Here is a 19,045-nt window from a genome sequence, read left to right on the forward strand (position 1 = left end):
ACAAATAGATTTCTAGCTTTAAAAAAGAGGAAATGGAATATTACAGAGCATCAAGCCTGGTCCCGCAGATGAGTGCTCTTCACACAAGAAGGCTGAGGTCCCATGCTTGGGGATCCACTGTGTCTGCCTTGGTTAGCCCACGGCCAGCCTTTGACTGCCTGGACCCGGCTCCCTGGAAGCCCTGACGGCACCTGGGTGTGGTTTAGGGCGGGCTCATGGCAACTAAAAACTGATGGCATCCTGTGGATGACAGCAGCCACCAAGTGCCACGGCAGCCCTGGAAAGCCCGCGTCTGTGTGCCAGGGGAACGGAACGGCCGTCGGGATGTGGGACCTGCCTGGAGATCATCCGTCTTTCTCAGTGTGAACCACGACCCTTACAGCTCAAAGGGGAGCCTTGCCAGATCCTGGCAGATACACGGCCTCTGCCCTCTGCTGCCATCTGGTGGTGGCTTGTGGCCTCTAAGGCCTTTGATACTTGACCCCGTAACTGGAAATGCCTTCTGTGAGAGCGGTGGGTTTGGGCCAAAACACAGTAGCACGCGAGTCCGAGATGGGCCACCTTTCTGCACATCTGGATCACTTACGGCCATAGGTGCCGCGGCCCTCTCAGCAGGGGGCCCTGACGGTGGGTTGGTGACCCTGACACTCCTACAGCGGTTTCAGTTCCTTCCCCTGCTCAGCTGGTGTCATCAGAGGCAGAAGGGACTTTGAGCGCTGGGGCTGGAAAAGGCGGCTGGAGACAGTGCTGTCAGCACTGCGGCCTCCCTTGGAACCGGACCAGGTGGGCATCAGTGCAGGCGGTCCTCAGAGCGAGTGCATCCGGGGCCGCTCGCTCCAGCGCCCGCACCTCTGGGACTGGAAGCAGCGGGCAGGGGTCAGAAGGCAGACCTCCCAAATCTGCAGGACGGGGGCCTTAGTGCCCGTCTTGGCACCCAGTGTCCGTGGGCAAGCTACTCAGGGAGCATGCGCACTGCTGACTGGCTGCCTTCAGACCGGGGTGGGGAAAGGACAGTGGTGCAGAGCTTAGAGCTGAAATTAACCAAGATTAACCTTCCCTGGAGGCTCAGCTGGTAAAGAGTCTGCCTGCAATGCGGGAGACCTGGGTTTAGTCCCTGGGTTGAGAAGATCCCCTGGAGAAGGGAATGACAACCCATTCCACTATACTTGCCTGGAGAATTCCAAGGACAGAGCAGCCTGGTGGGCTACAGTCCATGGGGTCACAAAGAGTCTGACACGACTGAGTGACTAACACTGCTTCTACTACTAACCACAATGTACCAAGACTTCCCCTGGAATTTGCCAGCCTTCAGTAGACTCCATGCATGCCTGTGTGCTAAGTCGCTTCAGTCATGTCCGGCTCTTTGTGACCCTGTGGGCCGCAGACTTCCAGGCTCCTCTGTCCATGGGGTTCTCCAGGCAAGAATACTGGAGTGGGATGCCATTTCCTCCTCCAGAGATCTTCCCGACCCAGGGATCGAACCAGCGGCTCTTACATCTCTTGCAGCAGGAGGCAGGCTCTTTACCACTAACGCCACCTGGGAAGCCCTCAATAGGCTCCAGGGTTCTAAAATATTGGATACCACAGGAAAGCCCCAATGGGTCAGCTCTGAGTACTCTCTCGGGACTGGTTCCACCTTCTCCCTGTTCTCTTTCCACCCTTGTTGTTCAGTCGCTCAGTCGTGTTCACTCTTTGCGACCCCAGCGACTGCAGCACGCCAGGCTCCTCTGTCCTCCACTATCTCCTGGAGTTTGCTCAGATTCATGTCTGTTGAGTTAGTGATGCCTTCCAGCCATCTCATTCTACTACCTGGGCACCCACCAACAGTCTGCAGTTTGCACTGAGACTTCACCACATTTCTTGGACCAAAAACTATTTTTAAATCTGGGTTCCCAACCCTGGGCCAGGGACTGGCACCAGTCCAAGCCCTGTTAGGCACCAAGCCACACAGCAGGTGAGGGGGCAGGTGAAACCCTAACCATCCCCCACCCCCGTCCATGGAAAAATTGTTTTCCACAGAACTGGTCCCTGACGCCCAAAAGTTTGGGGACCGCTGTTCTAACTGAAGCAGGATATTCATCAGGGTGATTCGAAGCACTGTTTGGGCCAACTTTATGTAGTTTGGACTAATCTGGAAAGCCTGTTAAAATACACATTCCTGGACCTCATCCTTGGAGACTCTGATTGAGTGTATCTGAAGTGCGGGAAGAATGAGCCTCTTTGGGATTCCCATGTAGCTCAGCAGTAAAGAATTCACCTGCTGATGCGGGAGACAGTGGTTCCATCCCTAATCCAGGAAGATCAAACATGCCTTGGAGCAACTAAGCCCCTGGACAACCATTGAACCCGTTCGAGAGCCTGGGGGCCAGAAACACCGAGCCCACCTGCTTCAACTACTGAAGCCCAATTGCCTAGAGCCCATGCTCTGCAACAAGAAAAAACACGGCAGTGAGAGGCCATGACTGCAACATGTAGCCCTCCCTCTCTGCAAGTAGAGGAAGGCCCACGCAGCAGTGAAGACCCAGCGCGGCCAAAACGAAATTAAATTAAAGAGCTAACCTTTTGTGAGCTCCGCGGGTGATCCTTCTGTTTCTTGGGCCACACTTTGGGTAGGACTGATTTATACTGTGTTTCATCACTAGAGAACACGGGACAGCTAGCTGGTGGCTTTCATTTAAAATGCTGCGAGTATGTGGTCTGTGCCAAAACCCAGCCTAGCTTGAGACTTTATTGCTGAGTCCGATTTGTACTGCTCTCTGTAGGACAGAAAAATAAATCAAGAGACGAGTTGTGGGGGTAAGGAAAAACAACTTTATTTGGAAATCCCTTAAGACAGAGAAGATGGTGGACTCCTGTCCCAAAGAATCATTTTAACTGAGTTATAATTCAGACTCCTTTTATACTAAAAGGGGGGTGGGTGTGGCTGGTTTCTGCAGCCATTTGCTTTTCCACTTCTTTAAAACATTATTTTTATTTAAATATTAAATTTTTTTTTTTACAATGTTGTGCTGGTTTCTGCCAAAGATGCTGGGGTCCCTTATTCTTGCAGCAGTCCATGTAGGTCTGGTCATATAGGTGTTCCTATAACCCTCCCAGCAAGAAAAAGTTATCCTCTGTTTATCACTATATGAATGGCAGAGTGTACACCTCTTAAGGTCAGAGCCTTGAGAATGGGATGTCTTGGGTATTTCAGGCTATAGGCGACATTCTTTTACAAAATGAGCAGAGTCAGCATGACTAAGCGGAGGCAACAGAGCAGGAAGATCAGAGCTGAAGGGAGGATTCCATGAGCAGTCAGGTTTGTTCTTTGTAAGAATGTGCCTGTGCTGAGAGCCAGGAGCTGCGGAATCCGGGAGACCTGGGTCCTATGGGCTGGGCCATACTGGACAATCGCTCTGTAAGCTTCAGGCCACTGAGTTTATAATTAGAACTAAAACTGCTGACCTCACAGGGATGCAGTGAGGATTATGGAAGGGACAAGTGAAGGGTCCAGAGCCTTCATTGGAAACGGACTTGTTAAGTGTGAGGTAGATTTTTAATGTATATATTTTTTTAGAAATTTAACTGCAAGAAACCTCTCCTGACCCCCAATACCCTTGACTCCCACCCCAGCCTTCTGTGTCTCATATACTCATCAAGTGGGTCATCTTGGTTTCCACCGCTGAGACGGAGCTCCTAGGAGGCTCGACCTAGTCTGTCAGTTCACTCCTACCCCACCCAGGGTCTTGTACAGTGCTTGGGACGTGCAGATGGTCAACACATATATATAGTCTGCTAGCGCCAGCCTCCAAGAAGCTCAGTGTCAGAAGTGGAAACCAAGACGACCCATTTGATGAGTGTGTGTATATATATATATGTGTGTGTATAAATTGGGCTTCCCAGGTAACACTGGTGCTAAAGAATCCACCTGCCAATGCAGCAGATGCAAGAGATGCATGTTCCACCCCTGTGTCGGGAAGATCCTCTGGAAAAGGAAATGGCAACCCACTCCAGTATTCTTGCCTGGAAAATCTCATGGACAGAGAAGCCTTCAGGGCAACAGTTCATGGGGTCACAGTCAGACATGACTGAGCACACGCACCCGCGCGCACACACACACACACGTATATAAATCAGATGGAATGCATGTAGAAACTGTATTAATAACTCTCAGCCCAGGTTACACTTGAGAATTCCCTGGGATACATCTCAGAAATTCCGATTCAGTTAATCAGAGGCTGTGTACCCCAACCTTGGCCTTCCACCAGAATCACCAAAGTTTTAAACCCACATGCTGAAGCCTCACCTGTCGGCATCTCTTGGGGGAGGACCCAAGGACCAGCAGTTTTAAAAAGCTCTTTCCTCAGAGGAACCCAGTCAGTCAGAGGGGGGCTAGGCGTCACTGGGTCAGACGCAGAGGCAATTGATTGACACAAGCAGTGGGTTAGTCACGTGCTCTTAGGTACAGACTTTACTAACATTTTTCACTTCCTGCCATTCTCGATGTTGGTGATGCGCCTTAATTTGTGTGTGTCCGGTACAGCTGGCTTTTGTGTTCACATCTCTCTCTCTTTGGCCATTTGTTACTGATGTTGGGTGACCGTGCAAGTTGAATAATATCCTCTCCTCCCCACCTTTTAAAAATACTTTTGTTGATTTACTTTTTCGGCCGTGCTGGGTCTTCACTGCTGCCTAGACTTCTCTCTAGCTGGGGCGAGCGGGGGCTGCTCTCTAGGTGTGGTGCCCAGGTCTCTCACTGCAGAGGCTTCTCTTGCTGCGGAGCATGGGCTCTAGGGCGAGCGATCTTCAGTAGTTTCAGCACACGCATTCAGCAGTTGCAGCTCCCAGGCTCGAGAGCGCAGGCTCAGCAGTAGTTTACTCAGGGGATTAGCTGCTCGATGGCATGGGGAGGAATCTACCCAGACCACGGATCCCACCCGGGTCTCCAGCATTGGCGGATGGATCCCTCACAACCGAGCGACTGGGCAGCCCCTCCCGCCCTCCCCCCCCCCACCCCCCAACTTATGTCCACTGGTCTCAGCGAATGCTTGAAAATAGGCTGTTTGCAGATGTGGGCAAACGAAGATGAAGTTGTTCTTGCCTAGGAAGGGCCCTGATCCGACGACCAACGTCCTTAGGAGGTGAGACACACCAAGGGAAGCTCCAGCAGAAGACAGAGGCCGGGGCAAGCTCTTCCTCGGGCTTCCTGGGAGGAGCCAGCTCTGCTGACGTGTGGGTTTCAGACTTCCGGCCTCCGCTAAAGTGGAGAACGCGTTGCTCTAAGTCAACCGGTTTGTGTGATGTGTTACAGCGCCCTAAGAGAATAATAGAGACTTCATTGACATCTGTTGTTTGGGTCTATTTTTCAATGAAACGATTAGAGTCATAATTGTGAAATCATTCTTTTATTGTTCACACACACATCTGCTATTGATACTCATTGAACTTTCTCTAACAAGGGGTCCAAGCTCCCATTCGATGAAATGTACCAAAATTCCTGTATTGTTCCAAAGGATTAGTGGGAATTAATGAATGTGCTGCATATTTAAACTTTCATGGAAGGCTCAGATGATAAAAGCACAATTTGTAAAAAAAAAAAAGACACCCGTTCTTTCCTCTCTTTGGCCACTGGGCACACATTCCCTGTGATCTCACTGGACTCTGTGAACGCCTGGAGGGAGGTTACTTTCCCAACATTTGGAATCGCTGCAGGTCAAGAACTGGTCAAGTTGGATCTGTTTACAAACTCTGCTCAAATTGTCTGAGTGCCTTGTTCTACACGAGAACGGGTATTAGCATGTCTCATACTGTAACAAAAAAAAAATACACCAAAAACAGCATGTTATCATTAAGAGGAATTTACATTATGGATTACAAAGACAACTTACTGGTTCTAAAAGTTATAGAACAATTTGTTACAGCTACAAAGAAAGTTAAAAGGTATATTTACATTTCCTTCCCATTAAAAAAAACCCAGAGAAATAAACCAGTTTTATCTATTAATAAATTTAACATAGACAATTTTCATTCATTCCACAAGGATTTCTTCAGTATTCACCCTGTGCCAGCTCCTATTTTAAGAGGCAACACCCTTTATATTTATTTGGGCATATCTGTTGCAGTTATGTAATTTTAATATTATTAATTCAGTTTTAAAAGTTCATCCTCTAATAATAAAGCCCTTCCCAGTCTCATCTTGGGAAATATGGTTTAAAAAAAAGGCTTACGTTTTCATGGGTACAGTTTGAACCATGGGTACAGTTTGAACCCTGGGTATAGTTTGAACCCTGGGTTTACTTTGAACCCTATCAAATACAAAAAAAGGGAGACAATTACAATTACAGCTGGACAGTTGCACCCCCCCGACACACACATGTTTTTACTTTAATACAAATGCTGCCAAGCAAGTTCAGGAGAAACAGGTGTTGAGAAGGAGGCGAGCAGAGTCAGAAGGAACACAGTTTGCTACAAGTTCACCAGGCGGAGAGTGAAGGGGGAGCACGGGTCAGAATGAGAAGCAGTGACAACAGTTACAAAGTAAAGTGCCAAGTCCCCGAGACAGAGGAACTGCAAAGAAGAAATAAGAAGGCTGATTAAGACAGCTGAGACGAGTAAGCAGGAGGAAAGACAGTGAAAATAAGTGTAAGAAAATCTTTACAAAGGAAACATCTGATTAGGGGTGATCCCGCCACTTTAAAAAGCAATCGAGTTCAACCTCATCAGAGCCCTTTTTTAACAAGTGCTTGGAGGGTGGCGCCGCAGCCTCTTACTTGCGCACCGGCTCATCCTCATACACGTCTTCAGAATACATTCGACGGAGGTACTTAGCCAGCTTCACGGCAAAAATGAGAGCAGGAAGTAAAAGCACGGTCGCTTTTCCTATGCCAAACCAAAACAGATTCTGGGGCGGTGGGAGAGAAAAAGGAAATCACGAGGATTAGATGCTTGAAGATGGGAAATGGAAAACAACACTGATTTGGGGCAGGGGGGGTGGATTTAATTTCGCATTTTTTTTAATGAATTCTAATTTCATGAACTTCAGATAAGCCAACTACCGGCTGAAGGGCTAATCTGTTATTCTAGTTCATTCCGTCTTTCTGAAAACATGGAATTGATCCTCTTCTATTTATTTTTACAAATGAGGCACAGAGGCAGAAAGTGGTGAAGCGCGATTAAGCACCTAGGGCCCCAAAACAACTGGGAAGGGCCCTCCTCGATGGCTCCCCCTTGCGGCCAGCCACAGAGGCACGGACAGTGTGCAGACCGGAGCCCCAGTCCGGGTCCGAGCTGTTCTGATGCGATGGTGGCTCCTGAAACTTTCTGACTTTGCATCTGAACAGTGCGATGATAGATAGCATCTCTCCCCCAAGACATTATTGTGTGAGGAAAACAGATACGATGATTTTGTGCACAGGAGGCTCCCAACAAACGTTCAGTGATGAATTGAACTGATCTTTAACAACGGTCACAGGCTGGATTCAATCCTGTTCTAAGAAGCAACATTAGAGTAGTTTTTAAAAGATAGCTGCTGAGACTTCCCTGGTGGGACTCAGGCTCTGGGCTCCCAGTGCAGGAGGCGCAGGTTCGGTGCCTGATCCGGGGCCTAGATCCCACTAGATGCCTCAGTTAACAGCTGCAACTAAAGATCTCGCATGCTGTGAAGAAGACCCAGCACAGCTAAAGAAATAAATATTTAAAAAGAAAAAAAGCAACTTATGGCTCTGCAAAAAAAAAAAGATAGCTGCTGATATTCCTAAGTCACATGTCCAGTAGTTAAGAATCTGCCTTCCACTGCAGGGGGCCTGGGTTTCATCCCTGGTCAGGGAACCAAGATTCCACATGATGCATGGTGCGGCCAAAAAAAAACCGTTTTCTTCATGGGGGTCGCCTGACTTCTGTAAATAAAGTTCTACCAAGGAATGAAGATAGGCAGTGAGGACGTTGAATTTTCCAGCCTATTAGTATCACAACAAATTCATCTTCAATTTATAGATCCTAGGTCTTGAATTCTACCACTGTAACAGACCCAAGCAGAAGCCTATTATTCTCCTTTTAAAAAATTTTTATTTTTTAATTTTTCTTTACTATTACCATTATTTGGCTGCCTAGCATGCAGGATCTTAGGTCCACGGCCAGGCATTGAAACCGTGGCCATTGCATCAGGAACAGAGTCTCTTTCTATTGGACCTCCTGGAGATCCAGAAACCTGTTTTCTGTTATAGTATGAACTATCATCTGGAGAACGCAAAAGATGGTGAGTTCATTGTGTCTTCCTTCGAAAGATGAAACTCTTACCAGAGGGTCGACGATGTAGCTGCACAGAAAGACGTTAACAGCCGAGTCCAGTGCAGTGGCCGCCGGTTTGCAGGCCGCAATTTGCTGGGTGATCTATGGACGTGAGAGACACAGGCAAACTTTGATGGGGCCACACCCACACAATCCCATACAACGTTCAGCTCTGGGTCTCCAGGCCCCCTGGATAAGGAACTGAGAGCTGATTCTATGGATGAATTCTACAACACATGAAAGCATGTACTCGAAAACAAGACCCCAAGTCTCTCTGAGCCTCAGTTTTCAGCTCCCTCATCTGTTATTTGCTTATTCCCCAAGTCGTGTCTGACTCTTTGAGACGCCGTGGACTATGGACCACCAGGCTCCTCTGTCCATGAGAATTCCCAGGGAAGAATACTGGTGTGGGTTGCCACTTCCTCCTCCAGGGGATGTTTCTGACCCAGGGATCGAACCCGTGTCTCCTGCATTGGCAGGTGGATTCTTTACCACTGAGCCACCAAGGAATCCTCCAGGAAAAAAGGAGAAAGGGGCGGCAGAGGATGAGATGGTTAAATAGCATCACCAACTCAAGGGAAAATGAATTTGAGCAAACTCCAGGAGACAGTGAAGGACAGAGGAGTCTGGTGTGCTGCAGTCCTTGGGGTCCCAAAGAGTCAGACACAACTGAGCAGCTGAAACACAACGCTTGTCATTCGGAACAGTCAGACCCAGCCGGGTAGCCTCTGGAGAGAATTAACGTACGTACACGTGGCCAGCACAATGACTCAGTCTGAATTTCTTACCTGACCCCTTGGTAATCTGACAAAGTATGTGGGAAGAAAATGGAAAGTTAAGTAATGAATACATGTACATTTTACAACAAGGGTTGGCCAACTTTTTCTACAAAGGGCCGGAATGTAAATATTTTAGGCTTTGCAGGCTAGGCTGAGACATATCTGTTGCTCCACTCTGCCATGGTGGGGTGAAAACCACCACAGATGAACAAATGGGTGTGGCGGTGTGCCAAGAAAACTTGATTTACAAAACGGGCAGGACCTGTGGACCCAGTCTGAGAAGACAGAAAATAAGGTACTCATTACTGAGGTTAGAGCAAACACGTTTAATGAACCACAGACAGATGCCCCAAACCCATCAAGTTAAGGCGACTATATTCATTCACTCAAAAACTCTGGAGGAAGCACAGGAAGCTATTACACAGCTCCTCAGGGCAGGGGCGTGTCTTATTTCCTTTGCTTTACTGGTTGACTCACCTCCCCCTTATCGTCCACCTTCACATGACAAGGCAACTCAGGTCATTAATAACCTTATGTTTCTCCTAGCTCAAACAAATCTATATACTCTCTTTATAGGCTTTTTCAAAGTGAGTTTTATAAAAACTGGGGGAAGGGTGCACATGGGCTAGTGGAACAACATAGAAAGTCCAGAAGTAATCCCACCCACTTAAGGGTGAATGAGTCTATGACAAAGGAGGCCAGAATACACAATGGAGAAAAGACAAGCCCTTCAACTAGTGGTGCTGAGAAAACTGGACAGCTAGGTCTAAGAGAATGAAAGTAGAACATTCTCTAACAACATATACAGAAGTAAACTCAAAATGGATTAACGACCCAACTGTAAGACTGGATAGTATGAAAATACCTAGAGGAAAACTTAGGCAGAACACTCTGACATAAATCACGGCAATATTTTTTGGATCCATTTCCTTAGACTCTGAGGCTGAGAGTAATGTAAACAAAAGCAAAAATAAACAAATGAGACCTAATTAAACTTAAAAGCTTTTGCACCACAAAGGAAACCATAAACAAAATGAAAAGACAACCTATGGAATAGGAGGAAATACTTGCAAGTGATGTGACCAACAGTGGCTTAACTTCCAAAATAAGTTTGCACTGCTCAATACAAAAACAAACAAACAAACAAAAAAACCAAACAACCCAATCAAAAAATAGGCAGAACACATAAATAGACACTTTCCCCAAAAAGATATACAGATAGACAACAGGCATATGAAAAGACGCTGAACATTTCTCATTAGTAGAGAAAGGCAAATCAAGACTACAAATGTGCTATTAACTCTCACCAGTCAGAATGGCCATTTTCAACAAGTCTACATATAGTAAGTGCTGGAGAGGGTGTGGGGCAAAGGGAACCCTCCCTGGACTGTTGCTGGGAATGGAAATGGCGCAGCCACCATGGAGAACAGTGTGGAGGTCCCTAAAACACTAGAAGTAGAGCTACCATCTGATCCAGCGGCCCCACTCCTGGACATGTATGTGGAAAAGACGGAACCTGGAGTTTGAAAAAACTGCAGCACCCCCATGTTTGCAGGAGCACTGTGGACGCCAGCCACGACGTGGAAACAACTTCGTCCTCGAGGTACTGCGTGCGACCGACATGTGGTCCCTTGTCCAGTGAGGAGACGCACGGAGGCGATGGTGAAGGCAGTGCCGACCCGAGCCCCCCACCTACCCTGGGTGTGCTGGGCGGTCCAGTACCAGAGACCCCAAGGCCTTCAGCTCTGGGGGCGAGGGGTGGGGGGCAGCGGAGAAGCTGGGCTTTGGAGGAGAGGCGGGCACCCGGTCTAGAAGGTGGGGCCCGGGAGAAGAGGAGATGTGACACACCCAGAGCATCGTGTAGAGAGAGAGGTGAACGTTTCCCGGAATCGGATTGAGGCTGGAATGCGGGGTGAGTCAAGAGAGCAGGAGGAGGGCGCTCCGACAGTGAAGGCCTGGGAGCAGAGCCGGAAGAGCTCCTGCCTGCTCAGGGCGGCCTGTCTCCCCGCCTCACTAGACTTCCCGGGGTCCCTCCTGGCCAGCTGCCCCTCCCCCAGGGACTCAGCTCTAAGCCCACCCCCAGTGGAAGAGTCCTTAGTGGGGACCGGCCCAGAGCCCCAGGTGACAAAAGGCACTTGTGAGATGCTGAGTTCTCCACTGGCCGTGTGCTGGGAGCAATGTGCGCCACTGGAAACTTCATTCTGTTCCTCGACATCTCTCTTTCAACCGACTCCTGGAGACCCAGCTTTGTGGACTGACTTTTGCCCCCCACGTGTTCCCAGAGTAAAATCCTAGCTCCCTGTACCTCTGAATGCGACTGTATTTGGAGATGGGGTCTTGAAAGAGGCAATTCAGTTACAGTGAGGTCGCTAAGATGGCCCTGATCCAGCAGGACCGCTCTTCATATTAAATAAAAGAAGAAGAAATTGGGACACAGGCTCATGCAGAGGGGATACTCCATGGAAACACAGGAGAAGCCACGGAGAGGCCTCAGAAGAAACTAACCTGCCCACACTTTGAACCTGGACTTCCAGCCTCCAGAATCTTGAGAAAATAAAACTCCTGTAGTCTAAGCACCGAATCCACAAATAAACCCATGACGTGTTAATCGCAGGTTCAGTGCTGCCCGGGGCGTGGACAAACCACAGCTGCAAATGGCCCCTACAGTAAGGAGCTTGTGGTTCAGCAGGGGAGACACAGTGGAGGAGGCCAGAATTCCTAGAGCAAGCAGCAGAGGGAGCCGGGGTGGGGGCGGGGTAGGACGCGGGGGTCAGCCGTCCGTGACGGCGGACCCGGGAAGACACCCAGGGTGGGCAGCACTTGTGTGACTTCTTATGGTTTCCTCTACCCGTGGGCCCTAGGTGCAAGGTTTACCTATCCCCTGTCTAATTTCTGAATCCTGGTATTACCCTAGAAAATGACATGTCCCCAGACATGGAACCCCGCATTCCAGCCGCAATCCGAATCCGGGAAACGTTCACCCTTAGGTCCATCAAAGACACGCCACTTACGGCCATCTTGACCCACTGCAGGTAACGTTCAAAGTAGCTTATTATCTTACTCCCGAACTGCTTACTTTCCTGGAAAGACATTAAAGAGCAACAAGGCTGTTAAAATGACTCCACCACTCTAGAGAAGCATGGGGCTATGGTTGCACACCCCCCTACTGGTATAACAACTTACTTCAATGACAACTTTGGCCAGCTGGCTGGTGAGAAAGTACTGGGTGGAATTCAAAAAGAAAATGATGTTGGATACTCTGTCCTGCAAAATACAGCAACGGGCGACACGGTGTCAAGAGACACAGGGGTTTCACCAGACAGTTTGTATATCGATGCAAATACAGTTCACGCAGCCCCTGAGCACCATGACTTGCCAGTGAAGACTGTACTGGCAGTTCATGGTTAGTGATCCCCTCCCGGCTTTGGCTTCCCAGGGCAGGGGTATACGGCCCCACTCCGTGATGAACCTGGCTGTGTGAAACTTGTTTTGGCAGATGAAATGCGGTTGGGCTTGCCCCGTGCTGGTTTCCAGTGAGAATGAAAATTTGTGGGCCACAGGCACTATGTTTGGAGGCTGTTTGTGAAGCTGCAGTATCTCTGTAAAAGTGACCCACGGGCCGCCTACACTTGCATTGCACACGTCCACACACGGCTTTCCGTTGACTAGACAACAGTGTGCCAGGATGCAGTCTGCATTTGCAGAAGTCTTTTAGAAAGGGGAGGACAGGGAAACTCAGTCTGGTGTTTAAAATGGGTGGATAACTAAGACTTGATTTTACTTAAAATAACTGCAAAACCCAACACCTCTGAAAGTCTGCATGTACTTTTGTAACAAGACCCCAAGACAGAGAAAGAAAACACATCCTTACCCTCAATCTGCTGGTCCTGTGATGAAGTCCCTTCATTTGCTGGTGCATGATGCTCTGGTGAACAGACACAGGTCATATTTCCCGGTAAGTGAAACTCGAAGATCACATGATCTTTGTGTCCACCCCCCTGCACCCCCACGCCAAGTCAGCCATCAAATCTGACCTTACTCTGTGATAGTTTCATTCAAGAAAAAAACACCAGACACGGGGAATGATATGCACCTCACGTATCTGGGTGTAAGAAAACCTGAAGAAGAAAATCAGAATACATCTTCTGGGCAGTTACTCACGTGTGACAGAGCCACACGACCCTTCTGAGGTGAGTTGTTCAGAGTAAAACCTGCCCCACAACAGTGGCTTCATTTGCCTGGTTTAGACGAGCGGTTGGCAAACTTTATCAGTTCAGGGCCACATAAGAAGTATTTTCGACTTTGGGGACCACACTCTGTCCGAATCTCTCCACTCTGCCCTTGGAGCCGGGAGCAACCACAGAGCATCTCTGAATAGGACCAGCCTGGCTCTGCTCCGGGAGAGCCTTGCTTCTAACAAACAGGAGGCAGGAGGGGCATTCCCTAGAAGTCCCGTGGTTCCGACTCCGCGCTTGCACTGCTGGGGACCTGGCTTCAATCCCTCACTGGGGAAATAAGATCCCAAAAGCCACAGGCCATGGCCAAAATTAATCAATTAATCAAATACAAAACAAGCAGCAGGCTGGGGGGCATCCAGGGGCTACAGTTTGCAAAGCCCTGGTTAAGGTCATGGGTCATATCTATAGAACAACTTGCCTAACTGTAGGTCAGCACAACTCTGCAAAGGCCAAGGAGGCCTGTGTCTACTTGAAGGAAAGCATGTCCAAAGGGACATGTCCAAACCAACTTAAAATGTTAACAAATTTGTGCAGCACATAAAGGATAGCACAAAGAGAACTGTGATGAGCCCAAACACAAATGAAGAAAATTCTAGAGGACTTTGTGAATTAGAAAGTCAAGTGGGAACATGAAGAAAGAGAAGTCTACAAGCAATAAATGCTGGAAAGGGTGTGGAGAAAAGGGAACCCTCTTACACTGTTGGTGGGAATGCAAACTAGTGCAGCCGCTATGGAGAACAGTGTGGCGATTCCTTAAAAAACTGGAACTAGAACTGCCATATGACCCAGCAATCCCACTCCTGGGCATACACACCAAGGAAACCAGATCTGAAAGAGACACGTGTACCCCAATGTTCATCGCAGCACTGTTTATAATAGCCAGGACATGGAAGCAACCTAAATGCCCATCAGCAGACGAATGGATAAGAAAGCTGTGGTACATATACACCATGGAATATTACTCAGCCATTAAAAAGAATTCATTTGAATCAGTTCTAATGAGATGGATGAAACTGGAGCCCATTATACAGAGTGAAGTAAGCCAAAAAGATAAAGACCAATACAGTATACTAATGCATATATATGGAATTTAAAAAGATGGTAATGATAACCCTATATGCAAAACAGAAAAAGAGACACAGATGTACAGAACAGACTTTTGGATTCTGTGGGAGAAGGCGAGGGTAGGATGTTCTGAGAGAATAGCATTGAAACAAGTATACTATCAAGGGTGAAACAGATCACCAGCCTAGGTTGGATGCATAGACAAGTGCTCAGGGCTGGTGCACTGGGAAGACCCAGAGAGATGGGATGGAGAGGGAGGTGGGAGGGGGGATCGGGATGGGGAACACATGTAAATCCATGGCTGATTCATGTCAATGTATGGCAAAAACCACTACAATATTGTAAAGTAATTAGCCTCCAACTAATAAAAATAAATGAAAAATAATAATAATGAAAAAATATATAAATAAAATTAAATCCCACAAAAAAAAAAAAAAACTAGTTCTAGAAGATTCTAAAGTTGGCGTCAAGCCAACAAATAAGCTTCTTCAAAGCTGAGCAGGCTGACTCTGGAAGCTGGTTCCCCTGACAACTGCATACATGACCCCCCGCCCCAAGCACACATCAAGCATAATAATAATGGCTCCTGTTTGCAGAGTCCCTCTGGGGTGTCAGATCCTTCATCTCCAAGAGCCAGGTAACAGTGAGGCAAGGACCCCTCCTCCTGCTTTTAAACAAGAAAAACTAAAGCTACCAGTCTCGGGAGAGACAGAAGCAAGAGTTGAAATCAGGTTGACATGACTCAAGAGCTTATGTTCCTTCTCTGCTTCCTTTCTGGCATTTAAGAAAGAAGCCAGAGGGTAGTGAGAATAAAAAGAAAGGAAGGAATTGAGAGAGAAAGACTGACAGATATACACAACCGTGTGTAAAATAGATGGCCAGTGTGTGAAATAGATAGCTCCCTGCTGCATAGACAGGGAGCTCAGCGCAGTGTTCTGTGATGACCGAGACGGGTGGGATGGAGTGGGTGGGCGGAGCGCTCAAGAGGGAGGGGACATACGTATACAGACGGCTGCCTCACCTTGCTGTAGAGCATAAGCTAACACAATGCTCTAAACCGACTATTGTTGTTGGTGTTTGGTCGCTAAGTCATGTCTGACACTTTTGCAACCCCATGGATTGCAGCCCTCCAGGCTTCTCTGTCCATGGGATTTCAGAGGCAAGAATACTGGAATAGGCTGCCACTTCCTTCTCCTGGAGACCTTCCCAACCCAGGGGTGGGACACACGTCTCCCGTATTGGCAGGCAGATTCTTTACCTCCGAGCCACCAGGGAAGCCCAAAGCAATGATGCCCCAATTTTTAAAAAACTAATTATTCAAAAAAAAAAAAAAAAAAGAAGAGAAAAGTTGAGAAAGTCGGATGGAAGAGAGGAGGGAAGACGTGAGGAACAGGGAGCAGAGCTACGTGCAGACAGAAAGGACATCACATTGCCATCAGGGATGTCACGGCAAGGTGTGAACAGAGAGGCTGATAAAGCAGGTAAGACCGAGTCTAGCACTCTACCACCTGCATGGCTTAGGGGAGCCTTTTAAGGCCATGAAAAATGAGAGCAAAACGGATGGAGGCAACTGCGCATCTAAGCTGCTCATACACAGATAGGAGAAGGTAGAAAAGGAGGCGTGAACACTGAAAACAAGTCCTCTTCAAAGCCCAGCCACTATCGTTTCTTTTAAAAAGAGCTCCGCTTCTTAGCCTGAGGTTAACTGAATTTGACCTGCGTGTGAGACACAAACGTTATCACTGGGCTGGGCGAAACGGACTTTGCACAGGCCACAGTGAAAGAGCAAAAGGTGTAGCTTCTCACCATTGAATTCTGCAAAGGGACTACTTGGTTCTGATGGATATTTCTTAAGGTATCTACGTGATCCTTCAAGCTGGTTTTCAAGTTTCCTGGGGGCTACAAAGAAAAGACAGTAAATAAACATTAGTACCTCCTTCCAGACTCTGGAGCAGTCTCTCTAGTCACCACCAGACACATGGATAAAGCCCTTCTTATATGATGATGGGCTTGGAGGGATGGTCCTGAGATGCCCGTAGTCCATAGCGTGGACAAGAGTCGGACATGACTGGGGCATTGAGCACTGCCTCCCGAGTCCAGGGTCCTGACCGCCATGCTCTGCTGCTTCAGGAAAGAGACCAGTTGCAGCCATTTGTCACCAACCAGCAGAAGAGCTGGTGATGGGGAAGCTTAAAGGGTTTGAGGTGCTCTTTGCCCTTCCATATCCGCTCATCCTTGGAGCCGTAAAGCACCAAGTGGGATCTCGCTCCCACGTCCAAGTTACCATTCCTTACACTGCAAAAACATGCGTGCACTGGTGCTGGGCAGTGGAGGCGCGATGGCATGAAAGCAGACCAGTGCTAAAGCGGTGGAGCTGGGGACGGCCTTGGAACGCCGCTCTGGGAAACTTCACAAGCTCACGGACTGTCGGACCACATGGCAGTGGCCGCTGGTGGCAGCTTCTCAACAGGCACGGAGGCGCATTTTTATACCAGGGACACCTGCGGCGCCAGGAACCTCTTCCTGGATCCTCTAAGAATGCTACTGACCTTCGCCCTCTACAGCAAGGACAGCCTTGAACAGGATCGTCTCTACTCACCAGCTGGTTGGCTTTTCTTTGGAGATTGTCTGCAAATGACATAAGATTTACTCTCGTGGGACTTCCCTCGGTCTACAAAAGAGGTGTAGAAAACTGATATGGAGATGGGATTTTTAAACCTTAACCTGTAACATGCAGAAGGAAATGGCAACCCACTCCATTACTCTTGCCTGGAAAAATCCCAAGGACAGAGAAGCCTGGCGGGCTACAGTCCATGGGGTCACAAAGAGTCAGACACGACTTAATGACTAAACAACAACAACCTGTAACAAGCAACAGAGTGAACGTGGGTCCATAAACACAAGGTAAGGCTAGACACCCCTGCATTGTTCACACATACAAAACAGCATAATTTGCTTTCAACCATACAGAGAAAGAAAGTACCTGCTGTAATGGACATGAATCTCGAAAAACTTAGGCTACATGAAATGGACCAGTGAAGGTCATCAGACAAAAAAAGGGCACCCCGCTCATATGAAATATCCAGAATAGGTAAATTCATAGAAGCCAGGGGCTGGAGTGGGAGACGGGGAACAATTACTTACTGGGAGTGGAGCTTTCTGTTGAAGGTGATGAACACACATTAGAACTAGTTAGAGATGGTAGTCGTGTAACATTGCAATTATACTAAATGCTAGTGAATTATTCAGTTGGTAATAAAAGAATTAATTAATGTTGTGCAAATCTCATCTCAGTTAATGAAAAACAAAAACAAAAAACAAACAAAAAAAAACATGCAAAGGATCACCCAGGAACACGCAGGTCATACCGCGTTTATGTAGGCAGCATAGTCTATTTTGCCTATTCCCGAAGAGCTGATATCCATAAGGGTTTTCCTTCCTGTTTTATCCAGCAGTTCTATATCGTTAATTCTTAAATCCATATTTTCCAAATTACTATTTATGTCTCCAGTATGCTGCAGTTAAAAAAAAAAAAAAAAAGATTAGTAAGTTCACTCGTCTCCAAAAATGTCCCTGATTTAATGCTTTAAAGGAGCAATAAAATTACTCAGGCCAAAAATAAACACACCTGCACCTGACTGACATGTCTTCCTCGTTTTCTTGTCTTCCCTCCCAGCCCTTCCCCAACTCCCAGCCTTCTTCGCTGGGCCCCAGGCCAAGCACCATGTGAGGACCTGGGATGCAAAGCAAAAGCCTGCTACATCCCCACCCTCCAAAGACCTCAAAGTGAAGAGGCGGTACTGTGATAAAGGCACATGAACTGCATCAGGACACGACCCTTGCAAGGCAGGGGGCTGGGGAGGGCTTCCGAGAGGAGGTGGCTTCTGAGAAAGCCTTGACAAACAGAGATGCCAAAAGGGGCCTGGGGGCTGCTTTCCAAGGGAAGGAGGTGGTCTGCCCTGGACTGGCTAGTGAAAACACTCCAGATCACGGGCATGCGGCTGGTGACTGTGGGGTCTTGTGTGTCCAAGGCACCGCTCATCATTGAGAAATGGCATCATGAGTGAGCAGAGGCCATCCCTTTGGGACCTGGCTGCAAAATAGTATTATATTTATGAGTGCATGCAAGATATGTCTAGAGAAGAGAATACAAAATTTGTACACAGCTTTCAAATAAGCCTCTTGACCTCTGAAGACCCTCAGGCCATCTTGACCTCATGGTGCCCCTTTGGTGATGCCTCCGTACAGGAGCAGTGGGGCTTGGGGAACCACCTCTTTTTTGACTTTCCTGATATCTGCTTCTATGTTGGAAGCCCAGAAGGCACCAGCTTCCTTAGCTTCTTTCCTACACAGCAGAGAAAGCCAGCAGGCCTCTAGGCATGAGGGAGTGGGCACCACCTAGCTAAGGACACCAGAGGCCTGGGCCGCCGGAGCCCCCGGCCCCTTCCCCAGCCAGTGCACTCCGCAGGGGCCTCTCCTCGGTGTCTGAAGGTTCCAGACTCGGCTGGGGGCCGGGGTGAAGGAGGAAAAGTAGTCATCCACTCAGTCCCTTTCCATCCCTGCTGCCAAGCTGTGTCTTGCCAAGGGCCCATCTAGGAGCCCTGGGGTCCCCCCACCATTCACACGGAGTAAGGACCCTGTGGGCCACTGTTCTTGTCCCTCATCAGCGATGTGACAGAAAAGGGTGGCTGGTCTGCG

At 48.2% G+C, this 19,045-nt stretch overlaps 1 protein-coding gene across 10 annotated transcripts in view; it reads right to left on the reverse strand.

Annotated features, from left to right (window-relative positions):
* Nucleotides 1-4,122: 4,122 nt before the first annotated feature.
* Nucleotides 4,123-19,045, reverse strand: part of PROM1 (prominin 1) — a 113,579-nt gene continuing 98,656 nt past the window's right edge. For 7 of the 10 annotated variants that reach the window (XM_043448273.1, XM_043448271.1, XM_043448275.1 and 4 more), the window contains 10 exons: nt 17,716-17,862; nt 16,947-17,018; nt 16,154-16,246; nt 12,916-12,969; nt 12,228-12,308; nt 12,056-12,124; nt 8,275-8,367; nt 6,750-6,880; nt 6,207-6,284; nt 5,366-5,786 (listed from right to left, as the gene is read on the reverse strand). In XM_043448273.1, coding sequence (XP_043304208.1) covers nt 5,732-5,786; nt 6,207-6,284; nt 6,750-6,880; nt 8,275-8,367; nt 12,056-12,124; nt 12,228-12,308; nt 12,916-12,969; nt 16,154-16,246; nt 16,947-17,018; nt 17,716-17,862 — 873 coding nt within the window. In that variant the 3' untranslated portion in view covers nt 5,366-5,731. Of the gene's footprint in view, nt 5,295-5,365; nt 5,787-6,206; nt 6,285-6,749; nt 6,881-8,274; nt 8,368-12,055; nt 12,125-12,227; nt 12,309-12,915; nt 12,970-16,153; nt 16,247-16,946; nt 17,019-17,715; nt 17,863-19,045 lie in introns of those variants that run through there. The other 3 variants (XM_043448277.1, XM_043448279.1, XM_043448278.1) reach the window with 3 other exon arrangements.

This window comes from Cervus canadensis, chromosome 26 (assembly GCF_019320065.1).
Source record: "Cervus canadensis isolate Bull #8, Minnesota chromosome 26, ASM1932006v1, whole genome shotgun sequence".
NCBI classification, from domain to species: Eukaryota; Metazoa; Chordata; class Mammalia; order Artiodactyla; family Cervidae; genus Cervus; species Cervus canadensis.